This window comes from Urocitellus parryii, chromosome 5, assembly GCF_045843805.1.
Source record: "Urocitellus parryii isolate mUroPar1 chromosome 5, mUroPar1.hap1, whole genome shotgun sequence".
Classification (NCBI taxonomy): Eukaryota; Metazoa; Chordata; class Mammalia; order Rodentia; family Sciuridae; genus Urocitellus; species Urocitellus parryii.
The window spans coordinates 88,671,380-88,694,289 of NC_135535.1; the positions used below are offsets into that span (position 1 = coordinate 88,671,380).

Sequence of the window (22,910 nt, forward strand, 5' to 3'; positions counted from 1 at the left end):
TAAATCCAAGTCTGCCAGGGCCCACCTGGGTCTACAGCAGACTGTGCAAACTGCCTACATAAGCCCTTCAAATGGATTTTGTTTGTTTTTTTTGTTGTTGTTGTTAAAAATAATTTGAAATATATGTCAACATTTTAAAACTAGAAAATTAATATTAATATTTGAATTTTTAGTATTACTTGGCAAAATAAGTAAGAGTAACCAGCAGCCTGAGGTCCCATGCCTGTCAACAAGGTCTGAGTAACTCCTGATCCTTTTAGTTTGATCACATTTCCTCCATTTACCACATTCTCCAACACTCCCTATTGCATTCTTACTTTCCTGAATTCTGTAGCATTTAATTTTTCAACTCCTGTGTGCTAGAGTCTCAAAAAAAAATTGAATGAGTTCACTCAGCTGTCATTCAGCAAGTTTTTAAACTTTTATGCCCGTTGTCTAAAAGCATGAACAATTCTGCTCCATTTGCTTAGGTAGATTATGGCACTTCTCTAGGTGAATTGGGGATGGGTTGAGTCAATCAATGAATTAATCAATTTTATTGATTTTATTAATCAATAAAAACATATATGTGTCTACTGTAATAAGAGTTATAAGCAGTGGTTCAAACCCTCAGGAGGCTTATTTCTCATTTGTAGAGGATGAGTGTTCTATTAGTCTATTTTCTGTTGCTATAATGAAATACCTTAGGCAGGATAACTTTATAAACCAGAGGTATATTTAGCTCACACATTTTTGCAGTACTGAGAATTAAATCCAGGGGCACTCTACTACTGAACTATATCACTAGCCCTTTTTTAATTTTTTATTTTGTGTGAAGTTGCTCAAGCCTTCCTCAACTTGTGATCCTCCTGCCTCAGCCTCCTGAGGAGCTGGGGTTACAGGTGTGTCCTACCATGCCTGGCTAGCTCACAATTTTTGAGGTCATGGTTGGCTCAGCTCTGCTGAGGGCTCTCTTGGCCTAAGCACATCAGGGTAGGAGTTCATATGTGAGAATGCCAGAAAGATACTGGGGTCATATGGTCTCTTCCAAGGCAATGTCTCGGATTAATTCAGTCACTTCCCAGTAAACTCCATCTCTTAAAGGTCCCACTTCCCAACATCACCAAGGACCAGACTTCAAACACACAAACGTATGAGGTATACACTTAAGCCATATCCAAATCATAGCAGGTATACAAACCTATAGAAGTAAAGTGGTACAAGTTGCTAAGTGTCTTGAATCACCAGTCAGTGTGACTGATAGTAATGCTATAGATATTTCTATGGGGTAGCTAGGATGTGAATTCCAATTCCAGAAGATGAGATTGGCTAGAAGTGGGAATAAGAATTACACACCTGCATATGTAGGACATCTTTAATCTATATTCTTAGTCCAATATATGTGGTCCACATTATGAAACAGAGGAGAAGATGATCAGACAGGTAGAGTGAGGCTACCCTAGTTCAGAGGCTTCAAATGTCAGCTGACTGGGCACTTACAGGAGCCCTCGGGGATAATTAAGGGAGCCATGCTGGGAATAAAGGGATGTTCTGAAATCAACTTTTCCCTGTTTTTCAGCAAAAATAGATGACAGATATTTTCATACGGTTGGGGAAATAAAGATGGAAGCAGCAGCAGTAACATTGTTTCCCCCAAAGAACTGTTCTTGTTTGCTTCATCATTTAATGGAATAAAATGAATTTATACTTGAGACCATCTCTTTGGGCTTGTATTCTTTTTTTTTTTTTAAGGCAAACAGTTAATTAGCAGGCAATCAATCCCAGTCCTTCTAGTTCTGGTGCCCAATCAGTTAAATTGTATTAACAGTTTAGGCAGCCGCTGCATCACTGAGTGATTGCACACTATTTACAGTTGAAATAAAAAATAAATGTCTTCATTTACACTTGCCTTTTAATGGAGAAAACACTGAAGTGAAAGTCAGGATTTTTGGCTCGACACTTCATAGAGTAACTGGTATGTGATTGGTTGACACTCAATAAATACTTGCCAAATGCCCTTAATTGAAAATTTGCTTGATATGTTTAGTTCTTGATTTCAGGGGTGGGAGTGGGAAGAGTCTCGATAGATTAGAGAGCTATTGTACCATTGAATTCCTTGGGGCATTTATTACTTCCAGAAATAAGGAAAAGACCAAGCGTCAGGGAGGGACACCCATCTCTACCACATACTGGATTCTTTGTCTTGTTTTCTATGTTTTGTTTTTCTAATGGGGCTTTTCTTGACGTTTGAGAAATATCAAGAGAGGCTTCCATTTCAAAATAAAATAACAAGAGTAGCAACCATAAATTTGAAAATCTCTGAAGTATTGAAGAAGTGATTTGATTCAAATCCACATATATCTCCAAGCTACTGTGTACAGTTTTTGTACATAATTCTCATGACTCATTGAGCATAAATGAATTCTAATGTGCTTCTGATCTGCTTCAGTTGTCGAGTATTTCATGAACTTGTAAGAGATCTTATTAGGCACAGTACCTGCAGGCATTTTGCAGATCTTAAGAGTGAAAAAGAATTCGGTAGATAGACAATAGAGTAGTGCAAATAGGAAGAGGTGGCCTTGCAGTAGCTTCATAAAAGGTAGAGAGGCAAGTAATTGAGGCTGTGTTCAAGGAAACATAGGTAAATAAAAAAAAAAAAGTATAGGGGAAAAAAAGGGAATGTTGAATGTATGCAGAGACAAAGTGGGGGCAAAAAAGAATGAACAGGAAGTTCAGGGTGTTGATGGGTCCCGGTTCACTCAATGAAGACTCCAAACATTTTGTCTGTGGGCAGGGGGACCCATGGTACAATTTTTACTAGGAGGGTGATTTGTACGACTGATTCTTTCTATTAGAAGAATTAGGATATGAGTGAAAGATTGGTGATTGGTAAGAATCAGAAGTCAACTAGAAGTAATAAATAACTGAAAGTAACAAGTCGTTTATCTTTTTGGATGTACACTGGAGGTAGAAAGAAGGGAAGAATACAAAGAGCCTCTGGAGAGGTAGATGTTGGGATGTCTGGAGACCTGCGCACAGATGACTCCATGATTTCTAGCTTGTGTTGCTGAGAAAATGCTGGTTCATTAAAAGTCAAAATAAAAATTATCCATCACTTACTTGGTGCCAGACTTAACTCTTTATTATGCAAAACAACTGTATGAAGTGGGTACCATTAAAACAGACAAGAAGCCTGAGACACTGAGGTTAAGTAACTTGCTGATGGTCATAGAGGAAACATGAAATCCAGGATTTGGAGGCAGGCAGGGAGGCTCCAGTCTGTTGCTCATCAACAGGAAGATGCCCTTTCTATATTTAGAGGAAAAAGAATCCTTTTGTGGTAATTCCAGTGAGGGAGGTGCACATACAGGGTCTAGCAACAGCAAGAGACTCTGCTCTTTCCTGCTGCTGTTTCCGTTTTCCGCTGCAGTATTGAGAATGAATTAGAAAAAAAAAAAGAAAAAAAGAATGATTGGCTGTTACCTTTGGAATGATACACATGCCCATCATACTTCCTTACCTGCTTACCATGGAAAAAAACCCCAACATTTTTGAGGAGTTTGAAATGTGGCCAACCTCTGTTACAGTGTAGGCATTCATGAGTCAGAGAGGGCATCAGGAACAAATTTCAGGTAACTGAGAATCGATTATGAAGTGTTTAATAAATCTTCTGAATAGCTGCATAAGATGATGTTCTATGGTGCTGTATCCAGAATTAACAAATCGTAAATGAAATACACAAAACACTCTCTGGAATGTATAAGTAATTTTTTATAATGGATCAAATAAGAAATTTTAATAGAAAAAGAGTACCCAGTATATAAATATTCACCATCGAAAAATCATTTTCCAGAGATACATCCTGGGTAGAAAGCATAATACTACTAATTTATCTTTTTAAAATCACAATTTTATTGGTAGAGTAGGGAATATAAGTCGTAGCAGAAACTTTGTGGGAAATTGTTTTCATAGAATTGAAGAACAGTTAAATGTCCTTGAATGTAGGGATCTGCACATATTCTAAAATTAGTGCTTATAAATATATATCCCCAGGGAAAGTTTGGGGTCATGTTTTTGTAAGGGTTCAATAACTAAATATCTGTAATGAGAAACATTTTTTTTCTCTGAAATAAACGAGCTAATTACTAGATATTTTCATCATAAAAATGCTTATGCATGCAAAGTAAGAAAACAGCTGAAATTTTAATTTGGACTTCCGAGGGGCTCGTTAAATGACTGAAAAAGCAAATACATGTGATTTATGGGAAAGAACCGAAACTGCTTTGGGTTCAGCTGTATCTTGTCATTATTATTTTCCTGGTTAGCTGGGTGCCATGCTTCTTAGGAGATCACTTGTGGGAAGTTGCCAATCCTTAGCTGAAGTAATAAAGTGGGTACAGAGATAAGGAGATGAGCATCTGAGGAATATTATTGGAGAGTTGGGGGCTTAATTGATGTGCTGGTTAGAAGGTAATTAGGTCCTTGAGCAGGGCAGTGCAATTAAATATGTCAGGGAGGGCATAATTAGATGGGTGGCTGAATGGTGTAATTACGTTCATAAGAGGGGGGCTATAATTAGATGTGAGGCAGGGGAGTGTATTTAGATGCCTAACTTGAGGATATAATTAACATATGGGCAAGAAATTAAATTATGTGTGTGGGTGAAGCATAATTATGTGTGGGAGTCCACGTGGATGGATCCATAGGTGAGGGTACACAGAAAGAATGGGTTGGAGTGCAATTAAGTGTGTGTGGATGTTCCTATAGACAGGAACTTGGGATTTTTCATCAAGAAGGGCAAGCATATATTTTGACACAGTGACTAATAGCTAGGTAGATGGTCGTGACAGCCTTCTGGGTCTTTCTAAAGGCTTTCAAAGGAAAAACCTCTGCTTTTCTGATGTGATTTGAGGCTCTTATCTAATACTAACGTTGATTCTTCCTAATAGTCTCACTTGATGGTGTTCTAATGACTGAATGAGTAGGAAATTTTTCTAGCTAAGAGACGCAGTTATATAAGGACAACTTGCTTCTCCTTCCTGTCAAAGAGCAAAGTGTCTGTAGGGGAGTAGTAGGGTGACAAACAACCTACCCCCCTCCCCCCAACCAAAGAACAACAAAAACCACCTCACCAAAACCCAGCCATTTTCCTTTGCATTGTCAAGTGTGAACATAAGCATGGACTCTGCTGGCTAAAAGAGTGTCACAATAATCCAGTGTATCCTGTGTTACATTGAAAATAAGAGGTCTTTTGTTGCCATCTTTTTTTTTTCTAATATCAGTTTCCTTTTATTTTGAAACTGAAACAGCGGAATGAATTGGTTTATGGTTTTGTTGCCATCTTCAAAAGCAAGAGAGCATTTCAAATACACATTTGCTGCTAAGGTAATTTTTTGATTTTTTTTCTTTTTTATATTTATATATGACAGCAGAATGCATTACAACTCTTATTACATATAGAGAGCTCAATTTTTCATATCTCTGTTTGTATACATAGTATACTCACATCAATTCGTGTCCTCATACATGTACTTTGGATAATAATTCAAGACATTGACTTGGCTGCTCTTCACCCATTAATAATGTTTAATTGAAACTACGACTCAATTCTCATAAACCCCGGGAGCCTCAGAGCCTCCTTGCATCTCTTCATGGTATAGGTCAGTTCCAACAGAGCTCCACTATTTTCAAGATCCTTGTGGGTTGCTTCCAGGATTCCAAACTTTGTGGATTCCTAATGTTCCCAAGAAACCTAGATTTGAAGTTAGTTATTTTTTATAACTTGGATGTAGGGACATGACTGCCCCCTTCTCTCTGAAGTGCTTCTGTGGAATGTGTATTTTTTTTTTTAATTCTTAGATTCTGATTTTACATCCATGCATGAGGCTGAGTTTTGAAATTTAAATTGTAGGCATGCCTTAGAGGTAAGCTCTCTCAAAGACTGGTATGACTTAATTCATAATCACAGGTGCTCTTAATAAAATGTTTGGTGTTTCTGTGAAAACAGTTATCATCCAATACTCTAATAAGTGGCTGACATTTTTTCTTTTCCTCCATTCATTTACTGCTTCCCTCCTCCCTCCAAGATCTGCTCAAACTCTAAAGCAATTGACGTAAGATGGTAACTCAGGATCTTATAGAGGTAGTGTGATTATCATTCAGGTCATCTAGTTATGTCTGTGGGAGGAAGATAAGTAGGTACAAGGTCTCTGTGCTAGCAATTGAGTTCCCAGTGATGGCTCTGCTGTTTGGGGTGAGATAGAGTCCAGATCCTGGGTTTCTTGTTGCCTGTGTGGATTGTGTGTGGAGGGAGGTGAAGCCCGTGGTTTTGCCAGTGACTCTGGTAAATAGTGCTTCATTCACTTAATTATAAAACCATTCTGGGATGCTCTGATCCTGTTTTATATCAGGCATAAAAAATAAGGTTTAAATTCTTCAGATTTTAAAGACATACTCTCAGAAGTCATAGCCTCAGCCAGGAATATTTTCACAGTTGGCGTTTGCAGCTTGTTTCTGAAAATGTTTTCTAGCCTGTAACAAGTCTTTTCACCCTCATTCATGCTATAAAACATGAAAGTCTTAAATTTTTGTTTGCTTTTTTTTAACCTTCCTAAGATTGTCTAATAAAGAATCTCAGCCTTTTTTTCTCATGCCTCAAAACTTCAAATCTTAGCTTAAATGTCACGTACAGCACTCCGTACTTTCCCATCGAATTTGTAAGACTCTTTTCTCTTAGAATGTGAGCTCCATGAGTGGGGTGCTTGTCCATGTTGTTCACCATCACATTTCAGCTTCCATGGTGGGCTTATAGTAGATGCTCAACAAATAATTGTTGAATGAGACGGGAGTTTGGTTATCAGGACTATTTAAGAAGAAGCACTGTGGAAGATAATTAGAAAAAGGGACAGCTCAGAAGCAAGACTTTGAGCTTTGTTAACCTGCTCATTTTTAGGAGTGATGAGGCCTGTGATTGTTCTTCTAGTATGGAGATTAATTTATGTATCTATTGCAACAGAAAGAAATGCCACTTTAGGTATCTGCTGAAAATAGGCCAGATACTTGATGGAAAATCTTTGATTAAATTATTTATTTTTTGAGCAAATTTTTGGTCATTTGATCTTAAATATAGAGTGTTTAAATAATAGAGTGTTTAATAAATGATTCTTACAAAAATATTCATTTTTTATTTCATAGGTTTATAGGAGGAGTAGATAAATCTACAAAAGAGCCAGTGATCAAAAATATTATTTGGTTCAAAATCTATATAAATCTTTGAAATTGAAAATATTTCACACATAGGCTGCATATTATAGTGGTCTAGCAGTATGAGATGACTTTCCTTTCAAAAGAATGTAATTTTATTAGCATATAATAATGTAGTAAAAATACATATTTATATACAGCGTCATTTATATACAACTTCACAACCTTGTGACATTTAATGTCTTTACCCTATTTTAATTCTCATAATCACACTGGGAGATAAATGGGATGGTTATTATCATACCTGATTTCCAGTGAAGCACTGAGAGGTTGAGTGGCCTGTTAAATTAGAATCTGAATCCTATGATTAATATAATATGGTCATTAAGAAGCTGGTCATTAACAGAACATTTACAAGTGCTAAAATTTGGACAGAGATCCATAGGATGAGTTAATGGCTGAATAAGAATTGGTAAGTAACTGTAATAATAAGTAACTGTAGTTACTTAATGTAATCTATCCTAATCAATCCTTTCATTTAGAGTAGTAGTTTCAAGTTTTGCAGGAATGTTATGTATACTATCTTCTCTGATCTGGTAGACATTTTCTCACATAGATACAAGGAAATAAATTTGAGAGGACAGCATACATTGTTATAATAAAAACATTGTCAAAATCACAATATTCATGTGGCAATGGATGACCGAATTTTTTTCCTATGTAATATGATCTCCAAAAAGGGTACCATTCTGGAGAGTGTGGACCATTGCCAAGTTGAGTATTCTATGTCTAAAATAGAACATAATAGTATTATATCAGTTAGCTGGATAAAAATTCATAGCATTTTTCCAATTAAATGTTTCCTTTCTGGAAGCTGTGGTGTGCTATTATGGTTCACTGGTGTATTATCAATGTCCAAGAGTGTTCAGAATATTTGCTTAAATGAAATAAAATGAAACTATTTGTTCAAGGGCTAGAGATTTATGAAATAAAGAAGGAGCAAGCAAATATTATCAGAAAGAAGAAATGGCCTTTTTTTTTTTTGTTACCTCTGGACTTTTGTTGGAGGGCTTTTGGGGGTGAAGGTGTTGTTAATAGTGAACAGGTGTAATAGTTAAATTTTCTGCTAATAAAATTATTTCTAATTGTTAAGATAGAGAAATCACTGTTTTCCTTCATTGCATCAAAGCCCATGAAATCTAGGCATTTCTTAGCTTGAACAAGTCCATGAAGTCTTTAGAAGGAGGGAAGGAATGAGAAGAGAGAAGGAAGATAAGTGGGCCACTGTGCTAGTGACTCATGAGCGGCTTCATGGCTTATCTCACATAATCTCATAAAATCCTGCGTAGTATTATCCTCCTTTCAGAGATAGGCAGCAGATGGTGGAGGAGCTTGAACCTGCCCCATGATCCCATCATCCTGCCATTTGGAGGTTAGGAGACAGTATTTTTCTCCAGGTGTATGTTGCTACCCTTCTTGATCTGGGCTCAGATTCTTTCCTGAAAACCCAGATATAAGGACCTCTCTTTAACAACAGTTTAAGGGGATTTTAATAATGTAAATCTATCTAAATACTAGTTGAGGATGAGATGAACCCACATTTTTCAAATAAACTATATCTAAATATTTATGCAAAAAAAAACCCCACATGTATAACTCACTGAACTCACATCACACTTTTGTCCTTACTGTTGAACCAAGGTCCCTGTCAAGGTCACCAGTGACATCTACGTTGCTAAGTCCAGTGACAGTTTTTAGCTGTTATCATACTTAATCTACCAACAGCATTTGAGGCATTTTTTCTCTAACCCTTTTTGAGATACTTTTTTTTTTTTTTAAAGTCTGAGCCTCTCTTAGACCTCTTCTCTTTTCTGTCTGCACTCACTGGCTAGTCTCCTGACTTTAAATACTTGTACTGATCACCGTCAACCTTCTGTCTCCAGAAAAGGCCAGTTCCCTGGCCACATGCTCCTTTGCTTACTTGACAGTGACACTCAGGTGTCTTTGTACACTTGAGTTTTTAAGACTGAGCTCCAATTGCTCCCTCAGTAATGCTTCTCCTTGATCTTTTGTGTCTCAGGAAATGACAAGTCCATCCTTACCGTCGATCAAGCCAAAACCCTTGGCATCATCCTGGGTCCCTTTATTTTTTTCTTAACACTGTTCCTACCACATCAGCAAATCTAGTTGGCTCTTCTTCCAGGGTATCTCCAGAATTTGATTGCTTCTTATACTGTCACCCTGACTCAGGTCACCAATGTCTCAAGCTTGAATTACAAGGAATTCCTAACTGGTCTCTCCTTCTGCCCACGACAACCTACAGCCTGTTCACACAGCAGCACACACAGCGATCGCTCCAACTTATGCTGTAATGTTGCCCTCCCCACGTTGACTTCTTGTTGTAGAGACTTAATTCTCAGACTAAAAACCCACGCTTTTATAAGAGTCTACGAAGTGCTATAGAATCTGTCCCCCAGCTGCCTACCAGTTAACCTTCTAACCTCCTCTCCTACTTGGCTCCCTAGCTGACTCCTCTCCAGACACAGCAGGCTTCCTGTTCTCCCTGTCCCATTCCAGAAATGTTCCCTCCTTCAAGGTCTTTGTGCCAGTGCTTCCTGCAGATATTTGGGTGCGTTTCCTCATTGGCAGGGATTTGCTTGCAGGCCTCCTGGGCACCTACCCCTCATCACCCTATTCAAATTGCATTTCCTCTCTTGAATCTCCTGAGCCTCTGGTGCCAGTGCTTATTTCTCTGCAAAGCACTTGTCACCATCTGACACATTATTCATTTGACTTATGTTTCTTTATTTCTTATCTGTTTTTCCCACTAGAATACAAGCTTCTGGGGAACATAGATTTCCACTTGTGTCCCTGTCACTCACCAGTGGTTGATACACAGTAGATACTTATTTTGTGGGACAAACAAGCTAACTTGAGAATAAATATGTAAATCTTCAATTAACAAGTATAGATCTAAATAAATGTTTTTCTAATGTTGATTCCAAACCCTCCTCTCAAGAGTAACTGAGAAAAATGTCATGTATCATTTTGGATGTGATAGGATGCTGTTCCTTGCCTGTCCCTCCTCTCTGGACTGATCTCTGCTATAGTAATGCAGGGAGTTCCTATCTCTCTGCTGGCAAATGCTAGGCATTGTACTTTAAGTACTGCGTTTATTTTAGTTAGTATTGTTGCTGTGACCAAAGGACCTGACAAGAGCAATTTTAGTGGAGAAGTTTATTTCAGTGCTCATGGTTTCAGAGGTCTCAGTCTGACGATGGTTGACCCCATTGCTATGGGCCTAAAGTGAGACTGAACATCATGGCAGAAGAGTGTGATGGAGAAAAGTGGCTTAAGACATTGCACCAGGAAGGAGAGAGAGAGAGAGAGAGAGAGAGAGAGAGAGAGAGAGAGAGAGAGCTGTACTAACAACCACAAACTATATACTACCAAGGGATGCCGGAGGGACCCGCCTCCTTCAGCCATACCCTACCTGCCAATGGTTACTACATAGTTAATCTTTATCAGTAGATCAATACGCTGATTAGGCCAAGGCTCTCATAACCCAGTCATTTCCCCTCTAAACTTTCTTGCATTGTCTCACACATGAGCTTTTGGGGGATACCTCACATCTAAACCATAACAGCAACTTTATCAACAATATTTCCATAGTTCTTGCTGTTCCTCTTACATACAGAAATCAGCGGAATAAAATCTTATGCATAGTAAGTGCCCACTTCAGCTATCAATGACACAGAGACTCCTGTGTGTTTGTTTTTCCTTCATGGTTTAATTACTTCATGCCTATGCAAGACCATCTTAATGTATTTTCATATATTAATCCCACTTGCTCTTTTGGTACAGTCCATATTATTCATCCACGGTGGCCTGCTTACTATCAATATAGTTATTTTCTGTACCAGTTACATATATATGTCAGGTCTTCCCCCGAAGAACTCCCCCTGCTGTGCCTTGTTTCAGCAAGCAGGAAATTTTGTACCCGGCAGTTCTTGCTGACCCAGCTAGAAGAGGCCAAATGATGCATTCTGTTTTCAGAGCTGTAGCTGGGTTTCCATATTCTCTAGTACTATAAATAGCACCCCAGGGAACACTCAGGTACACTGAAAATTTTCTTTGCAGTCCAGTTCAATGTTTGCAGAAAGAAAGTCACATGCTGTCTGGCTCAATGCAAGTCACTTGCTCCTTAGTGCCTCCTGAGTTCTAGATAGAACTGTGCAGTGTTCATTTGCTTATAAACACAACATTTGCTCCTAGAAAATACTTTATGCCTTTGTTTATGTTGCTTCCTCTACTTGGAAAAATCCAATTTATTCTTTAGGTTCTTCTCAAGTGAGAAGCTTTCCCCCAATCAAGTCTGCTGAGCAGAAGGGCCATTTTACTCCTCCGGGCCCCTCCCCTGGCAGTTGGTGTGTTTTTCTTTTGCAATAGCCCAGCCTCACAAGGGTGTTTGCTACTTAAAGTTCACACTCTCCTCACCTCTTCCTCACCTCCTGTCCTCTGTTCAGAAGCCTGAGGACAGAGACTTCTGTACATTGTATCTGTCCCCAAAAGTTAAAATAGGAAATGCTCAGAAACATTTGTTGAGAGAATGGCTGATAGTATAAATGAATGAAATTGCAGTCAAATGGAATAGAATTCATTTGAGTTTATTCACAGCTTAATGCCTTTCAGAATAATCCTGTGTTTAGTTTAAATTTTTGTTATTTTCCGTAGCAAACACCCTCTACTATGTGTTTGGCCAAGATGTGAAAGAAAAAAAAAATTGTTGTTATATTTAAGTACACTTTGGGGAGGTTTTTCTGTTTTGCTTTCTTAATTTCAAAGGAACCAGCTAGTTTGCTCCTTACAAACTTCTTGGCATCTTTCTTTCCACATGCTCTTTTTGCCCCACTCAGTCTTCATGCAAATTCCTCCCAAGGGTCTGCTGTAAACAATGATTTTATGAGCAGTTGTGTGTTCTTTGCAGTGAAAACCCGCCTTGTTTTCTGTTGCTAGGCAACCCCATTCCAGCTGCCATTGAAGAAATGCGCGGTGGTGGGAAATGGTGGGATTCTGAAGAAGAGTGGCTGTGGCCGTCAAATAGATGAAGCAAATTTTGTCATGCGGTAAGAGAGAGCACCCACAGCGCGGCCTCTGCCTTCTCTCCTTCCCCCCCTCCCCATCCCTCCCGTAAGCCCTGGGGCCTTTCAAAACTAGTCACTTGTGATTAATCAGCTGTAGCACACTCTTTAGTGTCCCCTCAAGCTCATATACAAGTGAGTTTAGAAGAGCTGAGGGGATGGAGGAAACCTGCCCTGAGGAAATCCAAAGCAAGAAGGCTCACAGGTGGCAGAGGTACCCATTCTGCCGCTCATACGTAGAGACACTCAGGTCTTCTTTTAGATTATGCACTTGGCTAATTAAAACTTTTAAAATTGCTCTTCCACTAAAGCTAGCTCTGAATGAATAGACATTTTAATTTATTCACTTTCTTCTACACCCTTTCTTCTTAGTTTTTCACAAAAAGCATTTGAAAGGAGCAAGTGGGATTTGAAGAAGGATTGGATCTGTGAGTGATTAGGAAAATCAGAAGGGAGGAGGGGAAGAGCTTTCAAACAAGGACAAGGCTTGTTAAAGGGACTGAGCAGAGTGGCGACATTCATATCAGTTCCAGTGGAAAAACAGGAGGCAGGGACGTGGTAAGGAATTGCTAAGACACATCCAACCAGACCTTCAGGCTGTTGTGCACCCACAACCTGCACCATGGTGCGAGTTTGAGCAGACGTGCTTGGCAGCTGGGGTAGAAGCGAAAACAAGAGGGAAAGTGAATGTCGTGGTGCAGGTTTGAGATGATCTGGTGAGAGGGAGGAAGGACCGGGCGTGGCAACATGGAGGGCTCTGGCTGGAGAGCCTGTGAAGCAGCACACCCTGAAGCCCGGGCAGGATAGGGAGTTGGCTCTGAGATGTGGAAGAGAAGGGAAACAGGCCAAATGCCAGGGCCATTGAGAGCCAGGAGCGAGTGGGAGGTGAAGTCAAAGAAGGGTCCCTGTGGTATAAGATTTCAGAGTTGAGGTTATCTGGGGTTGACTTGATACATTGTAGGAAAAGACAGTTTGTTACTAAGAAAGAGAAAGAACCCTAAGACCGCACAAGGGAGTCTTTCAGGTGGACCCTAAAGTCTTACTGAAATGAGATTGACTAGGCACCAGGTATCCAAAGGCCAGGAAGGCTGAGGACCACCAGCAACACAGAGGCCAGGAAGCTGAGAGAGGGAGGATGCAGATTTTTTGTTTGTATTTGTTTTCAAGGACAAATAAGTAACTGTCTAGGAGCAGCAAAAGACAGCTAAGAGAACCCTAACCTGCTTCTAAGCTCAAGCTAAGTGAGGTAGGGCAAAGTAAAGACAATTAAATTTTAAGAGGTTGATTTACTCAGGGGCGGCCAAATTTCCCCTGAGAGAATTAGCCTTGGGCTCCTTGGAAGACGTGTCCTCTCACTTGGTGAAGCCTGTGCTGGAGTGGGGAGGTCTTTCTACACCTACCTTTCCTTCATGGGGTGCCCTAGCATATTTTTTCCAGTGTAGGATTATGTTTTCCTCTTCATTGTGATTTTTCTTTTTGCAATATAAACAATAGGAAAGTGAAAAAAAAAATAAAGAAGTAGTTCCATTAACTGAGTGCAAAATCTGTTCATTGAGCACATACTGCATATTGGAACTCAAGCTAGATCTGGAAATATGTTCATCAATTCTCTCATGGACTTGTATCCTGAAGGCGTACTTGCTGTAATAAGAGGAATTCAGACACATAGTGGGGGCAGTGGGAGACTCTGAGGAAGAGTGGCTCTAGGCTGAATCCTCTTCATTCCAATGTGGGCAGAACAAGTGCTTCTGCAGTGCCCCGAGAAGCAAGGACTGTGTTATAGATGGGGCTGAGAGGTATTTAAACCAAAGGAGTGGAAAAAATCACCTAGAGAGCATGGAGAGAGGACAAGGACAGAGGCCAGAGTATTTGCAGGTACTCATTCCAATACTGTGGCATTAGGTGAGGCCACAGAATCAGCAAAGAACACAAAGGGTTGGAGGACAGGCCCTTCCTTTGACGAGGTCCGTGGCCTACCACCTATCATTTACCTTTGCTGGGGCTCAGCTTTGCAGTCTGGAGGCAGGGGGTGGGGGTCTGAGTGGCAGTTCCTCCAGGCTTCCTGTTGTGCAGCAACTCTGATTTTATCTATGGTTACATGAACACAATATCATTGCAACAGAGTTTATAGAGTTCAGTTTAACTTTTCAAATTGCTCTCACGTATAAGCTTATTTGCTCTTTCCAAACACTGTAAGAAACGAGGAATAGATAGTATTAAACTCACAGGTTCAAGAGAAGTTAAGTGACTTCAAGTGGTCTTTATACAGTGGAGAAAGAGGCAGAACAAGAAATGTATTTATTATTCCTTACTCTCCTTGTGTGTGTGGGTGTGTATGTGTACACGTGCGTGCCTATGTGCGTGTGTGACTACCCTTAGGAAGATTAGTATTTTCAACTTAAGATGTAGAAGACCAGGGGATAATCTAGTGGTGCCCTATTTATCCCAAATAAACCACATTAGGTTAGCCTTGTATGCAATGCTCTGTCGATATATTCAAGTTCAGGATTAATGAGTACCTGTGATTAGTGCATCTGGCACAGCGTTAAGCATCATGTTCACAGAATGATGAGGGAGGTGAGGCTTGAATAGGATCCAGAAAAGGTAGCATCTAACTGAAGCTCTGCACAATGTGCTTTTTTTTTTTAAATTTCAAGAATCATGCTATTTTCACAACACATTTGAAATTTTAAAAGCCTTATTTATGATTTACAGTATGGGAGTGATAAATGTTGATAAAATATTACTTGACTGTAATAAATGTTTGCTTAATGCACATTTTAGGGGCACATTTAGAAAATTACTAATAGCATGTATTCAAATTTGAACACTTAGTGAGTAAATGTGGATTAGAAAGCTTGTAGTTGGTCAGATCCTACACTATTGGGTGCACGGGTAGATAAAGTGAGCATATAATCCAGAGACCCTGCCTGTAGCTGCGCTATACTGGATTACAACCCAAATTTCTTAGGACTAGGATATGACTCTTGCATGATTTTCTGTGCTTAGATATTTTCAAACACATCTTCTAAAATGTTAAAAATCAATTTCCCATTACTCAAAGTATACATTTGCACTCTAACTGAAAGCAGCACTTGAAAAAAAGAATATTAGTGAATTCAGTTTATCTGGAAGATCTGCAAGACAGAAGTCACAATGATTGTATCTTGGGGAGAATCTGGTGGTTCAGGGTGACAGTGAAGGAAACATAATTTAGAATTATGTTCAAATGCATGTTTTGCACTTAAATAAATAAAAAAAGTTCACAGTGATTTTATGCTTTTTTATGTAAGCTTTCCTCTCCACCAAGCCTGCTCTTCACCTACTTCCACTCCCCAATTCAAATCGTATTTATTTCCCACTAGTTCTGTGATCAGATCTTTTCTAGTAATTTGAGTACTGTTACCAAGATACTTTAGCTGTTAATATCTGTTAATTGTGCCAAAAAACGATAATGCAAAGTTTGAAACACTTTTACACAATTATGCCTTATTAGAAACAATTTAACTATATTAAATGTGCCTTTTATATAAATCTGTGTAATTATCAATTTAGCAATTGAGGAGCTAAAATTATAGTGTGCATGCCTAAGGAAAGAAATAGAGGAAATTGTCAGATATTTGCGCAGAAGAACTTCAGGCAGATATTTACACTAAAATGCATTGTCATTATTTTCCAGAAATGTAATTATAAAATATTATCTTTATTGTTTTAAGTATTTCCCTCTATTATAGGATATAACCAATATCTTCCAGTTTTTCTTGAGCTTTTACTTTGTGGTAGGAGGGATGGAGGGATTCAGACCTATGAGCCATGGAACACACAGAAAAACAAAGTGTTTACTCATGAAAACCAATTTGTTTTGTTTAATAATGGCAAAACAGGTTAGCAGCACCCCCCCCCCCAGCAGTATTCAGAGCTGACAGTTTTAGTATGAAATGGTTTCTTCTCAAATGTTACTGAGGGAAATCAAGATCAAAGCTGCTTTATGAGACTTGTGGTCAAATTTTAGTCCGTGTTTTAGCTCGGAAGTTATCTTCATCCTTGCAAAGGACAGTTAAGTCAGGAGACCACAGCCAGTTCCATGCCTGCCCAGCCTGCTTGTCAGTCCATAAGCTCACTCCTTGGTAACATCCTCAGGAAACCATATGGGGTATGGGTGACCACTAGACTGGAGATGCCTCAGAAATGGGCTCTGTGACACAATGCTCACTGTGTTAGACCTGAGCATGCCACAGGTCACCAACTGGCAGACCAACTGATCTGTGGGTAGTTCAGAAGAACCAGTATATCCTTATCTAAGAGCAGATGAAAGGAGTATTCTAAGTCAACACTGATGTATTTCTGTGATGTGGTAGGAGTCACAGGGTAAAAACAAAATCATGGAGCTTGAGCTGATCAGCTGAGTTGGGTGCGTGGATGGTTCCATCTCCTGGGGCATATTTTAAGGGAAATTTTAGTAGCTGGCAGAGATCTCGATATTTGTAAGATAGCTTTATCTATATATAAATGAAGCTTTGGTTTGCTGGAGTCATAGAACGTTATAGATGCTGTGATGTGGCAGGAGTCAATTTAGGCATATGGGTGGAGATGAGCAATTAGGACACATTCATAGAAGAAAACCTAGTGGAAAAGATAGGCTCTTTTGGAATTTTCATAAATATATAACTAATATTTCTATAGTATATCTTATTTGAGACATTTTTGGACTCTTACTATGTATAAGGCATGAAGGTAGGGACTTTTTATACTTTCTTTTTTTAGTCTTTACAAGAACCCAACAAGAAAGAAGTCATTGTCTTCATTTTATGTAATGGGGGAGCTAAGGCCCAGCAAATTAATTCACTTGTCTAATGTCCCACAGGAAGAAAGCCATGAGATTTGCATTTGAATTGGCTATATTTTCCATTGAAGACCATTGTTAAGATGTTGTGACCAAGAAGAACAATCAAAATTGGGGTGGTGTTTTGCTGGTGGGAGGGAATGACTATGGGGTGGTGTTTTGCGAGTGGGAGGGAGTGACTATTTTCCTCACTAGGAATAGCACCAGTACTCTTTCTATTTGAACAAGAATGGTGCAGAGTCACTGTGTTTCCTTGGATGACAGGTCATTATGTCTTCACCAATAATCAACCTATGCATTGACCGCCTACACAAAAATTAGACATGCATTGATTTAGGTGAACAGTACATTGCCCTGAATATGCTATTATAATTTACATTTTGAGAAAAGAAAGAAAAACATGAGCACATATAATTCCTGTGTCTCTTGGGTCTTAGGGGTATGCAGAGAACACTGTAGGTCTTGTGTTCTCTACCTCCTGAGCCCTAATTTCAAAGTTTATTACACCAAAGATATTTTAAATGGAACCAATACATTCTACTTATTGTCTCTCCCCTTCACTAGATCATTTAACTCTGTAGCTGACATTTTCTTTCTTCTAAAACAGCACTAGTTTTTTGACAGCATTTTGAAGATGCTGATGGTTAATTAGTCATCTAATGTCTATTCAAAGGGAAAGGTGGTAAAAACAGTTATTTGTGAATTGAGCTAGAGTTAAAGTTCCTATTTGTGTCATTTTTAACTGACTTGATTTAAAAGTATGCAAATCATTCCAATGTGTTTGTTCTTTTGTCTCTAGATGCAATCTTCCTCCCTTGTCAAGTGAATACACTAAAGATGTTGGATCCAAAAGTCATTTAGTGACAGCTAATCCCAGCATAATTCGGCAAAGGTAAGAGTTTATAACTTCAGTTTGTATGGAACTAAAGAGGGAAGCTTTTGAAGTATTTAGCATCTTAAGGGAAGTAAGCATAATTCAGTTCGGGAAACAAAGAGTAAAACCATATGGGCAGGCAGGAAGGATAAAAGAGAGAATCGTAAATAAACTAGGAAGGATTATGGGAATCCAAACAGTATTTCATGCTTCCTCTGGGATTCTATTGCTTGCCATTAGAGATAGTAGAAATAACATGAAGATCAATTGGTTTGCTTGAAGAAGCATCACAATATTCTGTATACTCTTTGCTACTACTTTCTAATTTATTGGCTTCAGTTCCAACTTATTGTTTGGCAACGGTGAACTGATTTAATACAACAAAATAAAAATAAATGTCTGATCTTGTGCATATGCATGCATTAAAATAGCAATATTGTCAGAGTATACAAGAATGTGCAATTATACTCTATTGATGCTATGATGTGATATCATATCAGATTTGGGAGAGCAGATGGAAAATTCTGCATCAATTCTAGAAATCTCAGCAGCTGCTATAGGTCTCTGATTGGTGAAGCCTACCTGCAAGTTGTCAGCAGCTCCTTCAAAGGACTGTTCATTGTAGAGAATGAGTCAATCTCTGAGAAAGAAAGAGAAAGACACTGTTCTGAGACCTTGTATCTCACAATAAGGAATGAATTAAAATAAGTGTTACAGTATGATCCAATATAATCATCTCACTTCTGACCTCTAATTATTCAACATGTAAGTAAGGTATGGGGAACTCCCAGAGTTTGTTCCCTGGATGAAATAAAGCACAGCCCCTTTCTGTTTCATCTAGAGATAGTCTTCCTTTTTTTTTCTTTTTTAGGGGTAGGAATTTCCTGAGAAGCTGTTTTGGAAATGTTTTTTTGTTTCTTGGCCTGGTAGTCTGTACTGCATCATTGTAATATTTGTTAGGAGGTGTGGCTTTCTTTGGTGAGGTGAAATGAGGGAAATTCTGAAAGTAGAGTTTGAGAAAGAGAGGTCTTTAGCCTGTCAGATTTGTCTTGAGCAAATAAGTTTTCGAAAAATGTGTAAATGGCTGGGCATGGTGGACCATGCCTGTAATTCCAACAGTTTGGGAGGCTGAATTAGGAAGATCGCAAGTTCAAAGCCAGCCTCAGCTATTTAGCAAGATCTTTTCTCTAAATAAAATACAAAAAAAAGGGCTGAGGATATGGCTCAGTGGTTAAGTGCCCCTGAGTTCAATCGTGGGTACAAAAAGAAAAGAAAATGTATAAATGAAGTTGAGGATCTGGAAATTCATGGGGAGAGGGAAGATAAAAATGGGAACCTTCTAAGAACAGAAGAACAGAATTCACTCATTCATTAAGTGTTTTCTGAAGTCAACTCTGGGACAGGGACTGCAAGGTTGAATGAGATGAGACTCCAGTCATGAAGCTGTTCACAGTGAAAAGACATGACCATGGTATTTGCATCTGTGGTACAGCTTTTATAAATTTCAGAGACCCTTTCCCCAAGTTTATAAAATATTTCCATGTCTGTGCATGTCTACACTTTTCATGATATTTTCTGAGGGCTCCATTACTCACAGAAGGGGTAAAATTCACTGGGGTTAATTCAAGCTCTTGAAGCTTTATTTCTGAGTTTTTGATAGAGTTGAAAATTCAGTGGGCCATTTTGCTCAAATCAGGAGTTCATGATTTTTCAGAGGTACTAGGTATTTGAAAAAATTATTAAAAATAAAAACTGAAACTTAATTGGTTATCTTACTATGACATTAAGAATTCATTTTTGAACTTTGGGGGTAACCAACTTGGTAAAAGAGGACCATCTTTTAAAACGCAACAAGTCTGATGTATTTCCTCTCAGACATAACAGAAGCAATAGAACAGAGATGGGCATCTTGGGGCCAAGAATCTTTTTCCTGTACTTTTGAGACCCCAGTACACTGCTTGGCATTAAGGACATGCATGGTAAATGTTTATAGAATGGATGGATACATAAACAATTATATTTCCAAATCCTCCTCAAACTGAATTTTTCATTTATCTATTAAAAGGATATTTAAGCCAGGCACTGTGGCACATGCCTGTAATCCTAACAGTTTGGGAGGCTGAGGCAGGAGGATCTAGAGTTCAAAGCCAGCCTCAGCAAAAGCAAGGTGCTAAACAACTCAGAGAGACCCTGTCTATAAATAAAATACAAAATAGGGCTGGGGATGTGGCTCCATGGTTGAGTGCCCCCGAATTTAATCCCTGGCACACTCCGGCCACAAAAAAGGAAGTTTAATAGTTTTTGGTGTTAGTTGTTTTTGAACTGCGGAGATGAACTTTTTAAATAAAAAGTATTTCAAAACACTATTAGTGGAAAACTTACCGAAGAAAACTTTAGTTGCTCTTTTTTTTTATCTTTTTTTAAATTGATATGAATTAGAAAAACAAAAGCTTTTAGAATAAATAGAGTAAAAATCATAGGATAGTCAACATATTAAAATTTCTAAGTGCATAATTTTAAATTTACTAGGAAGACTTGCTGTGAGACCCTGATGTTTATCTTGAGGTTTCTGGTGTCAGGTATAATCTGATTCATCTCTTCCTGTGTAAGTGGAAGAGATTGTAGCCATCATTTATTGCCTCTAATTTTACTAAAGGAAATTGAGAGTGTAGAGATAAAACAGGGAGAGCAATTTTCTTATTTTATTTATGGGCCTTTAAAAAATAATACAAGCTTTAAGGAAAGTAACTTGGGCCTGAAAAGGTTATAGAAATTTTTCTTTAAAACAATATGATATGTCTCAGATTATGTTCCTAAAATTTCCATCTCTTCTGCTATCTAACTTCTTTTTTCTTTTCTGTCCAAACTCAGAGCAGCACATCAATGTTTGCACCCAAGCATGGCAGTCATTTATGGCCATTCAGCCCACCATCTGCAATGATATAAAGGAATTTGAAGGCAGGTGCTAAACTGGGCATGAGAAATAGCATATAGGAGAAGAAAAAGACACATCCCTCAAAAGATGTGAATCTATGGAGTTTGTGTCTTAGAGGAAGTATTGCATAATAGTGAGGAACATAGATTTTAGCTTTAAACAGTTGTGTTTCCAAGTTCTAGTACCAGTGAGGACTGCTACTTGCCAGTTATGTAACCCTACTTACTTATCCTGTCTTCTGTCAACTGGGAATAAAATTATTTACCATGAGGATTGTCCAGAGTATAAAGGAAATAAGGTAGAGGCACCCAGGAGCAGCCATTCTGGTTAGTATCTGGAATTGCTACTTGAGAACTCTCCTATTGTCTTTCTTATTGTTCCTGGATAAAACATACTCTAGAATGCATTGTTGGACTTGTCAAATTTAGGCAAAACTCCTAGGGTATTTACATACCCCACTCCCAAAAATCCCATAACAGAACAGAAAATCGAGAACTAAAACCAGACCAAGCATTGTGAATTATAAAGTTCAGATACCAAAACTTAGAACTGGAGACCAAGCCCTGTACTTACCATGTTAACCTGTGTCCCATGTTAAGCCTGAGATTTGTGTAGCCCCAGGTCAGGAGCAGCACCCAGCTTCCCAGTAGAAGTAAGTATAAGGATTTTTTTTTCTATAAGAAAGGTCTCAGAATTCCCATGTCTTGTTTTCAAATATAAGCTCATAAGCAAACACTCAAATGTACATAAAGCATCAATAGTCAGAGTCCTCAGAGACAAAAAAACAAACAAAAAATAAGATATAAAAGCCTGAGAACTTACTTGAATTGTCAGATGCAGTATATAATTAAATATGAAATCTTTGTGGGAAAAAATAAGGATGACAGGCCAGGCCCATAAGGGAATATAAAAATTAACTAGATAGACTTGAAAAAGAACTAAATAAATATTTTAGAAATGAAAGGTACAATTGTTGAAATGGATAGACACCATATTAGATGTAACAGAAGAAAGAATTGGTGAACTAGAAGATAATGCAAATTACTTTTCTAGATATGAGGATGTAGGAAATACAAAACAAGACAAAAACATATAGAACAAAATGACTCGGTTTGATCCCCAGCACCCCCCAACAATCAAGCAGAGTAAAATGAGAAGGGCTACCTTAAAGTGGAATTGTGGAACTATATGATAGAGATAAGGGTTCAGAATTTTCCAAAATTAATGAATAATGTAATCTTTACACTAAGTAAGTATTAAATGATGAATTAAATTTTTAAATGATGCAAACCTAGAAAGTTTTTAGTGAAACCCAACTAAAGAAACTTCTCAATGGAGTCAGAAATAAAATACATCGCCTGAAAAAGAAAAAAATTACTAAAAACAAACTTCTAACAGTAAAAATGGAAGTCAGAAAGAAGTGAGAAAATATCTCCAAAGTGGTGGAAGTGAAAACTCTCAACATTAGAAATGTGTTTGACAAGCCATTTTTTTGGTGGTTATTTCAATAAATGTTTCAATAAAGAAATTTTTCTGAAAAACAGATTATTTTATCAATAGACCTTTACTGAGAGAAATTTTAAACAATGTATCTCAGGAAGAATGTTACTCCAGATCAAAAATCTGGGGTACAAAGAAATTGCTAAGCATACACATAAATCCAAACAAACTTGATCTATGTGAAATAATAAAGAGTATTATACATTATTTTCATATATTCGTATGATCAAAAGAAAAGACAAAATACTAACAAATGATATCGGGGAGGGAGGTTGGAGCTGATTTGCTATAGAGCTCTTTTTAAAATTTTTGTTTGGTTTATTGCAGTATCTTTTACTGTTCTTGTGGTTCAGGGATTCAGGAAGCAGCAGGCTGAGTAGATCTGGCTCCTGATCATTATTGCAGTTGGAATGGCCAAGGGTTGGAGCAGCTGGG

General features: G+C 38.2%; 1 protein-coding gene across 1 annotated transcript in view; it reads left to right on the top strand.

Moving 5' to 3' along the window:
- Positions 1–22,910, top strand: part of St8sia1 (ST8 alpha-N-acetyl-neuraminide alpha-2,8-sialyltransferase 1) — a 127,207-nt gene that overhangs the window by 65,614 nt on the left and 38,683 nt on the right. The window contains exons 3-4 of the mRNA XM_026392362.2: positions 12,199–12,308; positions 17,966–18,058. Of these exons, the coding sequence (XP_026248147.1) occupies positions 12,199–12,308; positions 17,966–18,058 (203 nt within the window). The remainder of the gene's footprint in view (positions 1–12,198; positions 12,309–17,965; positions 18,059–22,910) is intronic.